This window comes from Archocentrus centrarchus, chromosome 9 (assembly GCF_007364275.1).
Source record: "Archocentrus centrarchus isolate MPI-CPG fArcCen1 chromosome 9, fArcCen1, whole genome shotgun sequence".
Lineage (NCBI taxonomy): Eukaryota > Metazoa > Chordata > Actinopteri > Cichliformes > Cichlidae > Archocentrus > Archocentrus centrarchus.
The window spans coordinates 28,318,876-28,334,081 of record NC_044354.1 but is presented as its reverse complement, the minus strand read 5'-3'; the positions used below and the strand labels follow the sequence as shown (position 1 = coordinate 28,334,081).

Here is a 15,206-nt window from a genome sequence, read left to right as displayed (position 1 = left end):
GTGAGAACAATGTCTTAATACTAGCAGTGCACTGAGAATTCTAATATCAAAGCTAGTATTAAAGAAAGATCAAAATAATAAGTGTCACAACAAAGGAAGAATTCTCCCAACACATTAAGAATTCTAAGCTTCTAAGAATTGTCACAACAAAGGAAGAATTCTACCAACACATTGAGATTTCTATGCTTCTAAGAATTCTAAGAATTGTCACAACAAAGGAAGAATTCTACCAACACACTGAGAATTCTAAGCTCAAGCCAGTATTCAAAGATCATATTCAGAATTGTGAGAACAATGTCTTAATTCTAGCAGTGTACTGAGAGTTTTAATATCAAAGCTAGTATTAAAGAAAGATCAAATTAAGAATTGTCACAACAAAGGAAGAATTCTCCCAACACATTGAGAATTCTAAGCTTCTAAGAATTGTCACAGCAGAGGAAGATTTCTACCAACACATTGAGATTCTAAGCTTCTAAGAATTCTAAGAATTGTCACAACAAAGGAAGAATTCTACCAACTCACTGAGAATTCTAAGCTCAAAGCCAGTATTCAAAGATCATCTTCAGAATTGTGAGAACAATGTCTTAATTCTAGCAGTGTACTGAGAGTTTTAATATCAAAGCTCGTATTAAAGAAAGATCAAATTAAGAATTGTCACAACAAAGAAAGAATTCTACCAAAACATTGAGAATTCTAAGCGTCTTAGAATTTTAATAATTGTCACAACAAAGGAAGAATTCTACCAACTCACTGAGAATTCTAAACTTCTAAGAATTGTCACAACAAAGGAAGAATTCTACCAACACACTGAGAATTCTAAGCTCAAAACCAGTATTCAAAGATCATATTCAGAATTGTGAGAACAATGTCTTAATTCTAGCAGTGCACTGAGAGTTCTAATATCAAGCTAGTTTTAAAGAAAGATCAAATTAAGAATAGTCACAACAAAGGAAAAATTCTATCAACACATTGAGAATTCTAAGGTTCTAAGAATATTCTAAGAATTGTCACAACAAAGGAAGAATTCTACAAACACATTAAGAATTCTAAGCTTCTAAGAATTGTCACAACAAAAGAAGAATTCTACCAACACACTGAGAATTCTAAGCTCAAAGCCAGTATTCAAAGATCATATTCAGAATTGTGAGAACAATGTCTTAATTCTAGCAGTGCACTGAGAATTCTAATATCAAAGCTAGTATTAAAGAAAGATCGAATTAAGAATTGTCACAACAAAGGAAGAATTCTCCCAACACATTGATAATTCTAAGCTTCTAAGAATTGTCACAGCAGAGGAAGAATTCTACCAACACATTGAGATTCTAAGCTTCTAAGAATTCCAAGAATTGTCACAACAAAGGAAGAATTCTACCAACACACTGAGAATTCTAAGCTCAAAGCCAGTATTCAAAGATCATCTTCAGAATTGTGAGAACAATGTCTTAATTCTAGCAGTGTACTGAGAGTTTTAATATCAAAGCTCGTATTAAAGAAAGATCAAATTAAGAATTGTCACAACAAAGAAAGAATTCTACCAAAACATTGAGAATTCTAAGCGTCTTAGAATTTTAACAATTGTCACAACAAAGGAAGAATTCTACCAAAACATTGAGAATTCTAAGCGTCTTAGAATTTTAATAATTGTCACAACAAAGAAAGAATTCTACCAACTCACTGAGAATTCTAAACTTCTAAGAATTGTCACAACAAAGGAAGAATTCTACCAACACACTGAGAATTCTAAGCTCAAAGCCAGTATTCAAAGATCATATTCAGAATTGTGAGAACAATGTCTTAATTCTAGCAGTGCACTGAGAATACTAATATCAAAGCTAGTATCCAATCTCATTGTACATCCTGTATAATGACAATGAAGGCATTCTATTCTATTCTATTAAAGAAAGATCAAATTAAGAATTGTCACAACAAAGGAAGAATTCTACCAACACATTGAGAATTCTAAGCTTCTAAGAATTGTCACAACAGAGGAAGAATTCTACCAACACATTGAGAATTCTAAGCTTCTAAGAATTCTAAAACTTATCACAACAAAGGAAGAATTCTACCAACACACTGAGAATTCTAAGCTCAAAGCCAGTATTCAAAGATCATATTCAGAATTGTGAGAACAATGTCTTAATTCTAGAAGTGCACTGAGAATTCTAATATTGAAGCTAGTATTAAAGAACGATCAAATTAAGAATTGTCACAACAAAGGAAGAATTCTACAACACACTGAGAATTCTAAGTGCAAAGCCAGTATTGAAAGATCATATTCAGAATTGTGAGAACAATGTCTTAATTCTAGCAGTGCACTGAGAGTTCTAATATCAAAGCTAGTTTTAAAGAAAGATCAAATTAAGAATTGTCACAACAAAGGAAAAATTCTATCAACACATTGAGAATTCTCACAGCAAAGGAAGAATTCTACAAACACATTGAGAATTCCAAGCTTCCAAGAGTTCTAAGAATTATCACAACAAAGGAAGAATTCTACCAACACATTGAGAATTCTAAGCTTCTAAGAATTGTCACAACAAAAGAAGAATTCTACCAACACACTGAGAATTCTAAGCTCAAAGCCAGTATTCAAAGATCATATTCAGAATTGTGAGAACAATGTCTTAATTCTAGCAGTGCACTGAGAATTCTAATATCAAAGCTAGTAATAAAGAAAGATCGAATTAAGAATTGTCACAACAAAGGAAGAATTCTCCCAACACATTGATAATTCTAAGCTTCTAAGAATTGTCACATCATAGGAAGAATTCTACCAACACATTGAGATTCTAAGCTTCTAAGAATTCTAAGAATTGTCACAACAAAGGAAGAATTCTACCAACACACTGAGAATTCTAAGCTCAAAGCCAGTATTCAAAGATCATCTTCAGAATTGTGAGAACAATGTCTTAATTCTAGCGGTGTACTGAGAGTTTTAATATCAAAACTCGTATTAAAGAAAGATCAAATTAAGAATTGTCACAACAAAGAAAGAATTCTACCAAAACATTGAGAATTCTAAGCGTCTTAGAATTTTAACAATTGTCACAACAAAGGAAGAATTCTACCAAAACATTGAGAATTCTAAGCATCTTAGAATTTTAATAATTGTCACAACAAAGAAAGAATTCTACCAACTCACTGAGAATTCTAAACTTCTAAGAATTGTCACAACAAAGGAAGAATTCTACCAACACACTGAGAATTCTAAGCTCAAACCATTATTCAAAGATCATATTCAGAATTGTGAGAACAATGTCTTAATTATAGCAGTGCACTGAGAATACTAATATCAAAGCTAGTATCCAATCTCATTGTACATCCTGTATAATGACAATAAAGGCATTCTATTCTATTCTATTAAAGAAAGATCAAATTAAGAATTGTCACAACAAAGAAAGAATTCTACCAAAACATTGAGAATTCTAAGCATCTTAGAATTTTAAAAATTGTCGCAACAAAGGAAGAATTCTACCAACACACTGAGAATTCTAAGCTCAAAGCCAGTATTCAAAGATCATCTTCAGAATTGTGAGAACAATGTCTTAATTCTAGCAGTGTACTGAGAGTTTTAATATCAAAACTCGTATTAAAGAAAGATCAAATTAAGAATTGTCACAACAAAGAAAGAATTCTACCAAAACATTGAGAATTCTAAGCGTCTTAGAATTTTAACAATTGTCACAACAAAGGAAGAATTCTACCAAAACATTGAGAATTCTAAGCATCTTAGAATTTTAATAATTGTCACAACAAAGAAAGAATTCTACCAACTCACTGAGAATTCTAAACTTCTAAGAATTGTCACAACAAAGGAAGAATTCTACCAACACACTGAGAATTCTAAGCTCAAAACCATTATTCAAAGATCATATTCAGAATTGTGAGAACAATGTCTTAATTATAGCAGTGCACTGAGAATACTAATATCAAAGCTAGTATCCAATCTCATTGTACATCCTGTATAATGACAATAAAGGCATTCTATTCTATTCTATTAAAGAAAGATCAAATTAAGAATTGTCACAACAAAGAAAGAATTCTACCAAAACATTGAGAATTCTAAGAATCTTAGAATTTTAACAATTGTCGCAACAAAGGAAGAATTCTACCAACTCACTGAGAATTCTAAACTTCTAAGAATTGTCACAACAAAGGAAGAATTCTACCAACACACTGAGAATTCTAAGCTCAAAGCCAGTATTCAAAGATCATATTCAGAATTGTGAGAACAATGTCTTAATTCTAGCAGTGCACTGAGAATACTAATATCAAAGCTAGTATCCAATCTCATTGTACATCCTGTATAATGACAATAAAGGCATTCTATTCTATTAAAGAAAGATCAAATTAAGAATTGTCACAACAAAGGAAGAATTCTACCAAAACATTGAGAATTCTAAGCGTCTTAGAATTTTAACAATTGTCACAACAAAGGAAGAATTCAACCAACACACTGAGAGTTCTAAGCTCAAAGCCAGTATTCAAAGATCATATTCAGAATTGTGAGAACAATGTCTTAATTCTAGCAGTGCACTGAGAATACTAATGTCAAAGCTAGTATCCAATCTTATTGTACATCCTGTATAATGACAATAAAGGCATTCTATTCTATTCAATTAAAGAAAGATCAAATTAAGAATTGTCACAACAAAGGAAGAATTCTACCAACACACTGAGCATTCTAAACTTCTAAGAATTCTAAGAATTGTCACAACAAAGGAAGAATTCTAACAACACATTGAGAATTCTAAGCTTCTAAGAATTGTCACAACAGAGGAAGAATTCTACCAACACATTGAGAATTCTAAGCTTCTAAGAATATTCTAAGAATTGTCAGTACAAAGGAAGAATTCTACCAACACATTGAGAATTCTAAGCTTCTAAGAATTGTCACAACAAAGGAAGAATTCTACCAACACACTGAGAATTCTAAGCTCAAAGCCAGTATTCAAAGATCATATTCAGAATTGTGAGAACAATGTCTTAATTCTAGAAGTGCACTGAGAATTCTAATATTGAAGCTAGTATTAAAGAAAGATCAAATTAAGAATTGGCACAACAAAGGAAGAATTCTACCAAAACATTGAGAATTCTAAGCGTCTTAGAATTTTAACAATTGTCACAACAAAGGAAGAATTCTACCAACACACTGACAATTCTAAGCTTCTAAGAATTCTAAGAATTGTCACAACAAAGGAAGATGTCTACCAACACACTGAGAATTCTAAGCTCAAAGCCAGTATTCAAAGATCATATGCAGAATTGTGAGAACAATGTCTTAATTCTAGCAGTGCACTGAGAGTTTTAATATCAAAGCTAGTATTAAAGAAAGATCAAATTAAGAATTGTCACAACAAAGAAAGAATTCTACAAACACATTGAGAATTCTAAGCTTCTAAGAATTCTAAAACTTATCACAACAAAGGAAGAAGTCTACCAACACATTGAGAATTCTAAGCGCAAAGCCAGTATTCAAAGATCATATTCAGATTTGTGAGAACAATGTCTTAATTCTAGCAGTGCACTGAGAGTTCTAATGTAAAAAGCTAGTATTAAAGAAAGATCAAATTAAGAATTGTTACAACAAAGGAAGAATTCTACCAACACATTGAGATTCTAAGCTTCCAAGAATTCTAAGAATTGTCACAACAAAGGAAGCATTCTACCAACACATTGAGAATTCTAAGCTTCTAAGAATTGTCAAAACAAAGGAAGAATTCTACCAACACACTGAGAATTCTAAGCTCAAAGCCAGTATTCAAAGATCATATCCAGAATTGTGAGAACAATGTCTTAATTCTAGCAGTGCACTGAGAGTTCTAATATCAAAGCTAGTTTTAAAGAAAGATCAAATTAAGAATTGTCACAACAAAGGAAAAATTCTATCAACACATTGAGAATTCTCCCAGCAAAGGAAGAATTCTACAAACACATTGAGAATTCTAAGCTTCTAAGAGTTCTAAGAATTATCACAACAAAGGAAGAATTCTACAAACACATTTAGAATTCTAAGCTTCTAAGAATTCTAAGAATTCTAAGAATTATCACAACAAAGGAAGAACTCTACCAACACATTGAGAATTCTAAGCTTCTAAGAATATTCTAAGAATTGTCACAACAAAGGAAGAATTCTACAAACACATTGAGAATTCAAAGCTTCTAAGAATTCTAAGAATTATCACAACAAAGAAAGAATTCTACCAACACACTGAGAACTCTAAGCTCAAAACCAGTATTCAAAGATCATATTCAGAATTGTGAGAACAATGTCTTAATTCTAGCAGTGTACTGAGAGTTCTAATATAAAAAGCTAGCATTAAACAAAGATCAAATTAAGAATTGTTACAACAAAGGAAGAATTCTACCAACACATTGAGATTCTATGCTTCTAAGAATTCTAAGAATTGTCACAACAAAGGAATCATTCTACCAACACACTGAGAATTCTAAGCTCAAAGCCAGTATTCAAAGATCATATTCAGAATTGTGAGAACAATGTCTTAATTCTAGCAGTGTACTGAGAGTTTTAATATCAAAGCTCGTATTAAAGAAAGATCAAATTAAGAATTGTCACAACAAAGAAAGAATTCTACCAAAACATTGAGAATTCTAAGCATCTTAGAATTTTAACAATTGTCACAACAAAGGAAGAATTCTACCAACTCACTGAGAATTCAAAACTTCTAAGAATTCTAAGAATTGTCACAACAAAGGAAGAATTCTACCAAAACATTGAGAATTCTAAGCGTCTTAGAATTTTAACAATTGTCACAACAAAGGAAGAATTCTACCAACACACTGAGAATTCTAAGCTCAAAACCAGTCTTCAAAGATCATATTCAGAATTGTGAGAACAATGTCTTAATTCTGGCAGTGCACTGAGAATACTAATATCAAAGCTAGTATCCAATCTTATTGTATGTCCTGTATAATGACAATAAAGGCATTCTATTCTATTCTATTAAAGAAAGATCAAATTAAGAATTGTCACAACAAAGGAAGAATTCTACCAACACACTGAGCATTCTAAACTTCTAAGAATTCTAAGAATTGTCACAACAAAGGAAGAATTCTACCAACACATTTAGAATTCTAAGCTTCTAAGAATTGTCACAACAGAGGAAGAATTCTACCAACACATTGAGAATTCTAAGCTTCTAAGAATTGTCACAACAAAGGAAGAATTCTACCAACACACTGAGAATTCTAAGCTTCTAAGAATTGTCACAACAAAGGAAGAATTCTACCAACACACTGAGAATTCTAAGCTCAAAGCCAGTATTCAAAGATCATATTCAGAATTGTGAGAACAATGTCTTAATACTAGCAGTGCACTGAGAATTCTAATATCAAAGCTAGTATTAAAGAAAGATCAAAATAATAAGTGTCACAACAAAGGAAGAATTCTCCCAACACATTAAGAATTCTAAGCTTCTAAGAATTGTCACAACAAAGGAAGAATTCTACCAACACATTGAGATTCTATGCTTCTAAGAATTCTAAGAATTGTCACAACAAAGGAAGAATTCTACCAACACACTGAGAATTCTAAGCTCAAAGCCAGTATTCAAAGATCATATTCAGAAATGTGAGAACAATGTCTTAATTCTAGCAGTGTACTGAGAGTTTTAATATCAAAGCTAGTATTAAAGAAAGATCAAATTAAGAATTGTCACAACAAAGGAAGAATTCTCCCAACACATTGAGAATTCTAAGCTTCTAAGAATTGTCACAGCAGAGGAAGAATTCTACCAACACATTGAGATTCTAAGCTTCTAAGAATTCCAAGAATTGTCACAACAAAGGAAGAATTCTACCAACACACTGAGAATTCTAAGCTCAAAGCCAGTATTCAAAGATCATCTTCAGAATTGTGAGAACAATGTCTTAATTCTAGCAGTGTACTGAGAGTTTTAATATCAAGCTCGTATTAAAGAAAGATCAAATTAAGAATTGTCACAACAAAGAAAGAATTCTACCAAAACATTGAGAATTCTAAGAGTCTTAGAATTTTAACAATTGTCACAACAAAGGAAGAATTCTACCAAAACATTGAGAATTCTAAGCGTCTTAGAATTTTAATAATTGTCACAACAAAGAAAGAATTCTACCAACTCACTGAGAATTCTAAACTTCTAAGAATTGTCACAACAAAGGAAGAATTCTACCAACACACTGAGAATTCTAAGCCCAAAGCCAGTATTCAAAGATCATATTCAGAATTGTGAGAACAATGTCTTAATTCTAGCAGTGCACTGAGAATACTAATATCAAAGCTAGTATCCAATCTCATTGTACATCCTGTATAATGACAATGAAGGCATTCTATTCTATTCTATTAAAGAAAGATCAAATTAAGAATTGTCACAACAAAGGAAGAATTCTACCAACACATTGAGAATTCTAAGCTTCTAAGAATTGTCACAACAGAGGAAGAATTCTACCAACACATTGAGAATTCTAAGCTTCTAAGAATTCTAAGAATTATCACAACAAAGGAAGAATTCTACCAACACACTGAGAATTCTAAGCTCAAAGCCAGTATTCAAAGATCATATTCAGAATTGTGAGAACAATGTCTTAATTCTAGAAGTGCACTGAGAATTCTAATATTGAAGCTAGTATTAAAGAAAGATCAAATTAAGAATTGTCACAACAAAGGAAGAATTCTACCAACACACTGACATTTCTAAGCTTCTAAGAATTCTAAGAATTGTCACAACAAAGGAAGATGTCTACAACACACTGAGAATTCTAAGTGCAAAGCCAGTATTGAAAGATCATATTCAGAATTGTGAGAACAATGTCTTAATTCTAGCAGTGCACTGAGAGTTCTAATATCAAAGCTAGTTTTAAAGAAAGATCAAATTAAGAATTGTCACAACAAAGGAAAAATTCTATCAACACATTGAGAATTCTCACAGCAAAGGAAGAATTCTACAAACACATTGAGAATTCCAAGCTTCCAAGAGTTCTAAGAATTATCACAACAAAGGAAGAATTCTACCAACACATTGAGAATTCTAAGCTTCTAAGAATTGTCACAACAAAAGAAGAATTCTACCAACACACTGAGAATTCTAAGCTCAAAGCCAGTATTCAAAGATCATATTCAGAATTGTGAGAACAATGTCTTAATTCTAGCAGTGCACTGAGAATTCTAATATCAAAGCTAGTATTAAAGAAAGATCGAATTAAGAATTGTCACAACAAAGGAAGAATTCTCCCAACACATTGATAATTCTAAGCTTCTAAGAATTGTCACAGCAGAGGAAGAATTCTACCAACACATTGAGATTCTAAGCTTCTAAGAATTCTAAGAATTGTCACAACAAAGGAAGAATTCTACCAACACACTGAGAATTCTAAGCTCAAAGCCAGTATTCAAAGATCATCTTCAGAATTGTGAGAACAATGTCTTAATTCTAGCAGTGTACTGAGAGTTTTAATATCAAAACTCGTATTAAAGAAAGATCAAATTAAGAATTGTCACAACAAAGAAAGAATTCTACCAAAACATTGAGAATTCTAAGCGTCTTAGAATTTTAACAATTGTCACAACAAAGGAAGAATTCTACCAAAACATTGAGAATTCTAAGCATCTTAGAATTTTAATAATTGTCACAACAAAGAAAGAATTCTACCAACTCACTGAGAATTCTAAACTTCTAAGAATTGTCACAACAAAGGAAGAATTCTACCAACACACTGAGAATTCTAAGCTCAAAACCATTATTCAAAGATCATATTCAGAATTGTGAGAACAATGTCTTAATTATAGCAGTGCACTGAGAATACTAATATCAAAGCTAGTATCCAATCTCATTGTACATCCTGTATAATGACAATAAAGGCATTCTATTCTATTCTATTAAAGAAAGATCAAATTAAGAATTGTCACAACAAAGAAAGAATTCTACCAAAACATTGAGAATTCTAAGCATCTTAGAATTTTAAAAATTGTCGCAACAAAGGAAGAATTCTACCAACACACTGAGAATTCTAAGCTCAAAGCCAGTATTCAAAGATCATCTTCAGAATGTGAGAACAATGTCTTAATTCTAGCAGTGTACTGAGAGTTTTTAATATCAAAACTCGTATTAAAGAAAGATCAAATTAAGAATTGTCACAACAAAGAAAGAATTCTACCAAAACATTGAGAATTCTAAGCGTCTTAGAATTTAACAATTGTCACAACAAAGGAAGAATTCTACCAAAACATTGAGAATTCTAAGCATCTTAGAATTTTAATAATTGTCACAACAAAGAAAGAATTCTACCAACTCACTGAGAATTCTAAACTTCTAAGAATTGTCACAACAAGGAAGAATTCTACCAACACACTGAGAATTCTAAGCTCAAAACCATTATTCAAAGATCATATTCAGAATTGTGAGAACAATGTCTTAATTATAGCAGTGCACTGAGAATACTAATATCAAAGCTAGTATCCAATCTCATTGTACATCCTGTATAATGACAATAAAGGCATTCTATTCTATTCTATTAAAGAAAGATCAAATTAAGAATTGTCACAACAAAGAAAGAATTCTACCAAAACATTGAGAATTCTAAGCATCTTAGAATTTTAACAATTGTCGCAACAAAGGAAGAATTCTACCAACTCACTGAGAATTCTAAACTTCTAAGAATTGTCACAACAAAGGAAGAATTCTACCAACACACTGAGAATTCTAAGCTCAAAGCCAGTATTCAAAGATCATATTCAGAATTGTGAGAACAATGTCTTAATTCTAGCAGTGCACTGAGAATACTAATATCAAAGCTAGTATCCAATCTCATTGTACATCCTGTATAATGACAATAAAGGCATTCTATTCTATTCTATTAAAGAAAGATCAAATTAAGAATTGTCACAACAAAGGAAGAATTCTACCAACACATTGAGAATTCTAAGCTTCTAAGAATTGTCACAACAGAGGAAGAATTCTACCAACACATTGAGAATTCTAAGCTTCTAAGAATTCTAAAACTTATCACAACAAAGGAAGAATTCTACCAACACACTGAGAATTCTAAGCTCAAAGCCAGTATTCAAAGATCATATTCAGAATTGTGAGAACAATGTCTTAATTCTAGAAGTGCACTGAGAATTCTAATATTGAAGCTAGTATTAAAGAAAGATCAAATTAAGAATTGTCACAACAAAGGAAGAATTCTACCAACACACTGACATTTCTAAGCTTCTAAGAATTCTAAGAATTGTCACAACAAAGGAAGATGTCTACCAACACACTGAGAATTCTAAGTGCAAAGCCAGTATTCAAAGATCATGTTCAGAATTGTGAGAACAATGTCTTAATTCTAGCAGTGAAGCTGCTGTCCGTTCTTCTCTGTGGGGAGAGGGGGAGAGGGGGGGTCCTGCGCCATGGGTTTGCTGAGAAGCAGAAGGTCGTCGGTTCGATCCCAGCTCGGCACAAGGATGTCAGCCAAAGTTAGCGTGGGAAAAGAAGGAAAGATAAGCCCCGCTGCTGTTAAAGAACGGAGTTTATCAAACCGTACGATATCTTTGTGCAACTGTCTTTCAGGTTCATAACGTACATATGTTTATTAATGCAATTTGCACTACTCTCCTGCACATTGTCAGTCTGTTACTTTTCTTTACTTAGATTTTAATATTTTCATTTTGTTCTATCACTATTATATATGAAATTATATATAATTTATAGTTTGAGAAGGAAGGTAAGAAATCCCTTTATTAGTCCCACGACGGGAAAATTGAGTGTAGCATCAGCAAAGGTATTGCACAGAGGATAAACAGTAACGAGGTTACAATAAATAAAAGTGTCCCTGTTGGCTTCTGAACAGCAGGCCGGTTTGGATGCTGCTTCGGTCCTGCGCCGGGACCAGATGGACTCTCATCCTTCACTCCAGCAGGAGGACAGAAAAGAGTCCAGGAAGATAAACCCCGCTGCTGTTAAAGAATGTCCTTTTACAACACCTTTGTGACAGGTGAACACACCAGTCACACCAGTCAAGATCCCCAGTCGCCTTTTTTCAAGCTCCAGAGACTACTATGACCTGGATGACTGAGAATCCACACAGACACACTTCTGTATTACATCTTTTTGCAACTGTGTCTGTTTAGTGTAGATTGTACTATGTTCTTGCTGCTGTAACTCAATAATTTCCCTCGCGGGATCAATAAAGTATCTATCTGGAGTTTGTAGGCTGCGAACAATAAACGGAGAGAGCACTTCAGACTGAATGAGATGGCTGTCCTCACACAGATCCTGCATCAGAGCATCCTCACTTTCTGCACTACTGCTGCTGCAGTAACTTGTTACCTGCTAATAGATGGAGATCGCAAGGCCTCCTTTAGGAGCCTTAAAGGCCAAAATATTATGAAAACGTATTTTTAGCTCCACGCTGTGTATTAAAATGTGTTAAAGTAGGGACGTAGCACTGTGTGTGCTTTTGTCTGTCCGCAACACCTCTGATGTCGCTCTGCAGATTTTTTCTTTCTGCTTCAACATGACTCAGTTTGACACTCGGTGTGAGTGAAGAACTAAAATGTGTGGTTAAGGCAGGATACTGACTTTTTTTTATTTATTTTTTTTGGTTCTTGAAATGAACTCCCAAATTTCCCCTCTGTGGGACAATAAAGGCTGTTTCTTCTTCTTCGAAGTCCATGATGTAACTGTGAATAACTGTAATTCAGTGTTCAGGAGCTGAAATCACCTCTCAGAAACTGCTATGAAAGCAGGTGTGTTGTAAATAAAGTGTATATGAACTGTTTGACCTGTTGACCTTGTCAGGTTGTTTTTCCATGCAGAACAATGAAGGAAAGAAGTGTCAACGAAGATGCATCTTTAATTAAAAGAAAACATTAGTAAAATAACTTGAATACAGAACAAAATGAACATGTTCACGGCTTTGGGGGGTCACACCGTTTCATGTCCTCCTTCCACTCCTCCACAGTCTTCCCACCGACAGCCGCACAGTAGGACACACCTGCAATGCGAGTGTGGCCAGTGTCGAGCCTTCTAGGCTGGCCACACTTGCTGCAGGCGTACAGCCAGCGGGCTTTCTGTCCTTGGGGGGGACCCTGCCCAGCAGCAGCAGCAGGAGAAGCCTCCACCACCTTCCTCTTCCTGTAGGCGGTAGTGCAGGGAACACCCGGTGGTCCAAGAAGAGGAGCCGGGGGAGCGGCAGAGCCTGAGGTGGGCAGCAGAGGTCTCAGCAGAGATAGAAGAATGACAGTGACGGGTCGAGGCTGGTCTGGTGGAGGTGGCAGTCCCCTGCTGGAGGGTCCAGGCTGTTCCTCTGGGATGCCGGAAGTAAAGGGCTGTCCTTGTCCCACCTGCTCCAAGGACAGCCCTTTAGCTGCTGGGAGAGGCTGGTCAGCAGCAGCTGGAGCAGGAACCATTCCAAGTCCCTGCTCCTGCACAGCCCTCTCGCAGGATTTCTGGCGTCTGCAGAACCTGAAAAATCAACATAAGCTGCCTTTAGACTCCTGATCTGCATCCTACGATAAACTTTAACATAGAGACAAAATAGTTTAATGTCAGTTCTTATACCTCTGATACCCGGGCTGACCTTCAGGACCATGGACCTCATCCTGAGAGTAATATAAGACACAAAAGGAGGGTGAAGAGGAAAGCAGCATAAAATAGGACAGTTTCCACAGTGACATCCTCATTAGCAATGTGTGTAGCACAGAGTGTTACCTTAGAGTCTGAGGAGTGCTGAGGAGCAGGAGCCTGGACCTCAGGGGCCTCAGGAGGGGCATGTTGATGGGGGGCAGCTGGAGTAGATGGCTCAGACTTGGGTGCTTCAGCTGGATCAGCTGACTGAGCTGCTGCCACTGTGCTGGTGGTCGGGGGTGGATCAGGTTTAAAGATGGTGGGGTCCCCGACGTCCTCCTCGATCCCCTCATCCACCTCCATGAGGGTGTCAACGGCAGCAGCCTCATCCGGAGTGTCAGGGTCCAGGCTGACATCCTCAAGCACGACGCCTGTTTGCTGGTACAGGTACTCCACCCCGATAACATCGCATCACCAGAGATGGAGGGGGAGCGGCCAGAGATGGAGGGGGAGCCTCATGGGGAGGAGCAGCAGGAGCTGTTGTGTCCACACTTGGATCCAGCTCCTGTGAGGCCTCCAGCAGCTCCTCATCTGTTGGCTCCTCCTGTGATGAAGTGGTAGGAGGTGGATGCAGGTGCTGTGAGCGAGGTGCCTGTACGTCAGAGGCTGCTGAATGAAAGAGAAACAGATGATTTAGTTCACGAAGAGTTTGATTTTTAAAGTAAAGACAGAGTAGAAGCAGGAGAGCAGAGAGACACAGGGGCCAGGGGAGGACGGAGTGGAAAGTGTTCAGATGAAGGTGGAGGACTGTACTTGTTGATGGAGGAATGCAGGAAGGTGGAGGAGAAGCCACGTGTTTAAATAATGAGATTAATTATCTGAGGGTGCTCTGATTAGCTGTGATGTCAAAGCTGAATGGCAGCAGCTCAGTTAGTGAGCAGAGAGGAAACCCACCGAGTATTTAATGAAACACAAACCTTCATCTGCTTTCCCCTCTTCTGTGTTTGCATCAAAATATAAGAAAGAAAGAATAAAAACAGCAGAGAACATGAATGCAAGTCTTTCTGTTATTATAAAAATGTGAGATGGATAAAAGTTCAGTTACTTACACTCCTCAGTGTGAACTGCTGCCTGAACCAGCTCTTCATTTGTAGGTTCTTCAGATGTCCTGGTGGGAAGAGCTGGTGTGAAGGAAGCTGGAACAAGAACACACAAAAAATGAGGTTTGAAGAAAAAAGCAAACAGCAGTTTTGTGTTTTAGTGAAGCAGAACTTCAGCTTACCTGGAAACACAGGTTTAGGGGCCGCCAGTTTCTTAACTTTTGCCTGCATTTCCACCACAGACAGAGAACGTCGCCCGGAAACAAAGGCTGCAAACCTGAAACAGGACACAACATGAGCATTTCTTCTTCAAATATGTTCAGGTGATCAAAGGCAGACAAACACTAAATGAAATGCGTACTGTGAAGTGCTTTTGGGCCCCATCTTTGCAGCTGAGACAGAGGCTGTGCTGCTGCTGCTGCTGGTGGCGGCTGTAGCAGCACTCGCTCTCTGTCGGTCTCTCTTCTTGACATAACGGACGGCGTTCTCCATCTGTGACCCAGGAGCTGGTGCCGTCCTTCGCAGGTAGTTGACAAACCTGCAGAGATGAGGCAAA

The 15,206-nt window shown here is 35.8% G+C and overlaps 1 protein-coding gene across 1 annotated transcript; it reads right to left on the bottom strand.

Moving 5' to 3' along the window:
• Positions 1-12,892: 12,892 nt before the first annotated feature.
• On the bottom strand, positions 12,893-14,924 carry LOC115786217 (predicted GPI-anchored protein 58). Its single transcript, XM_030738272.1, has 5 exons — positions 14,833-14,924; positions 14,660-14,746; positions 13,695-14,216; positions 13,545-13,585; positions 12,893-13,448 (listed from the first exon to the last, which is right to left on the bottom strand). Exons 3-5 carry the CDS (start codon positions 13,911-13,913, stop codon positions 12,893-12,895), a joined length of 816 nt encoding a protein of 271 aa, XP_030594132.1. The 5' UTR covers positions 13,914-14,216; positions 14,660-14,746; positions 14,833-14,924.
• Between the last annotated feature and the right edge of the window lie 282 nt (positions 14,925-15,206).

Coding starts and splice junctions, on each gene's coding strand:
- LOC115786217 (XM_030738272.1), bottom strand. CDS start 13,913: ATGGAGGTGGATGAGGGGATCGAGGAGGACGTCGGGGACCCCACCATC. Junction 13,586..13,694: donor AGCACTCCTCAGACTCTAAG/GTAACACTCTGT, acceptor TATTACTCTCAG/GATGAGGTCCATGGTCCTGA. Junction 13,449..13,544: donor GGTCAGCCCGGGTATCAGAG/GTATAAGAACTG, acceptor TTGATTTTTCAG/GTTCTGCAGACGCCAGAAAT.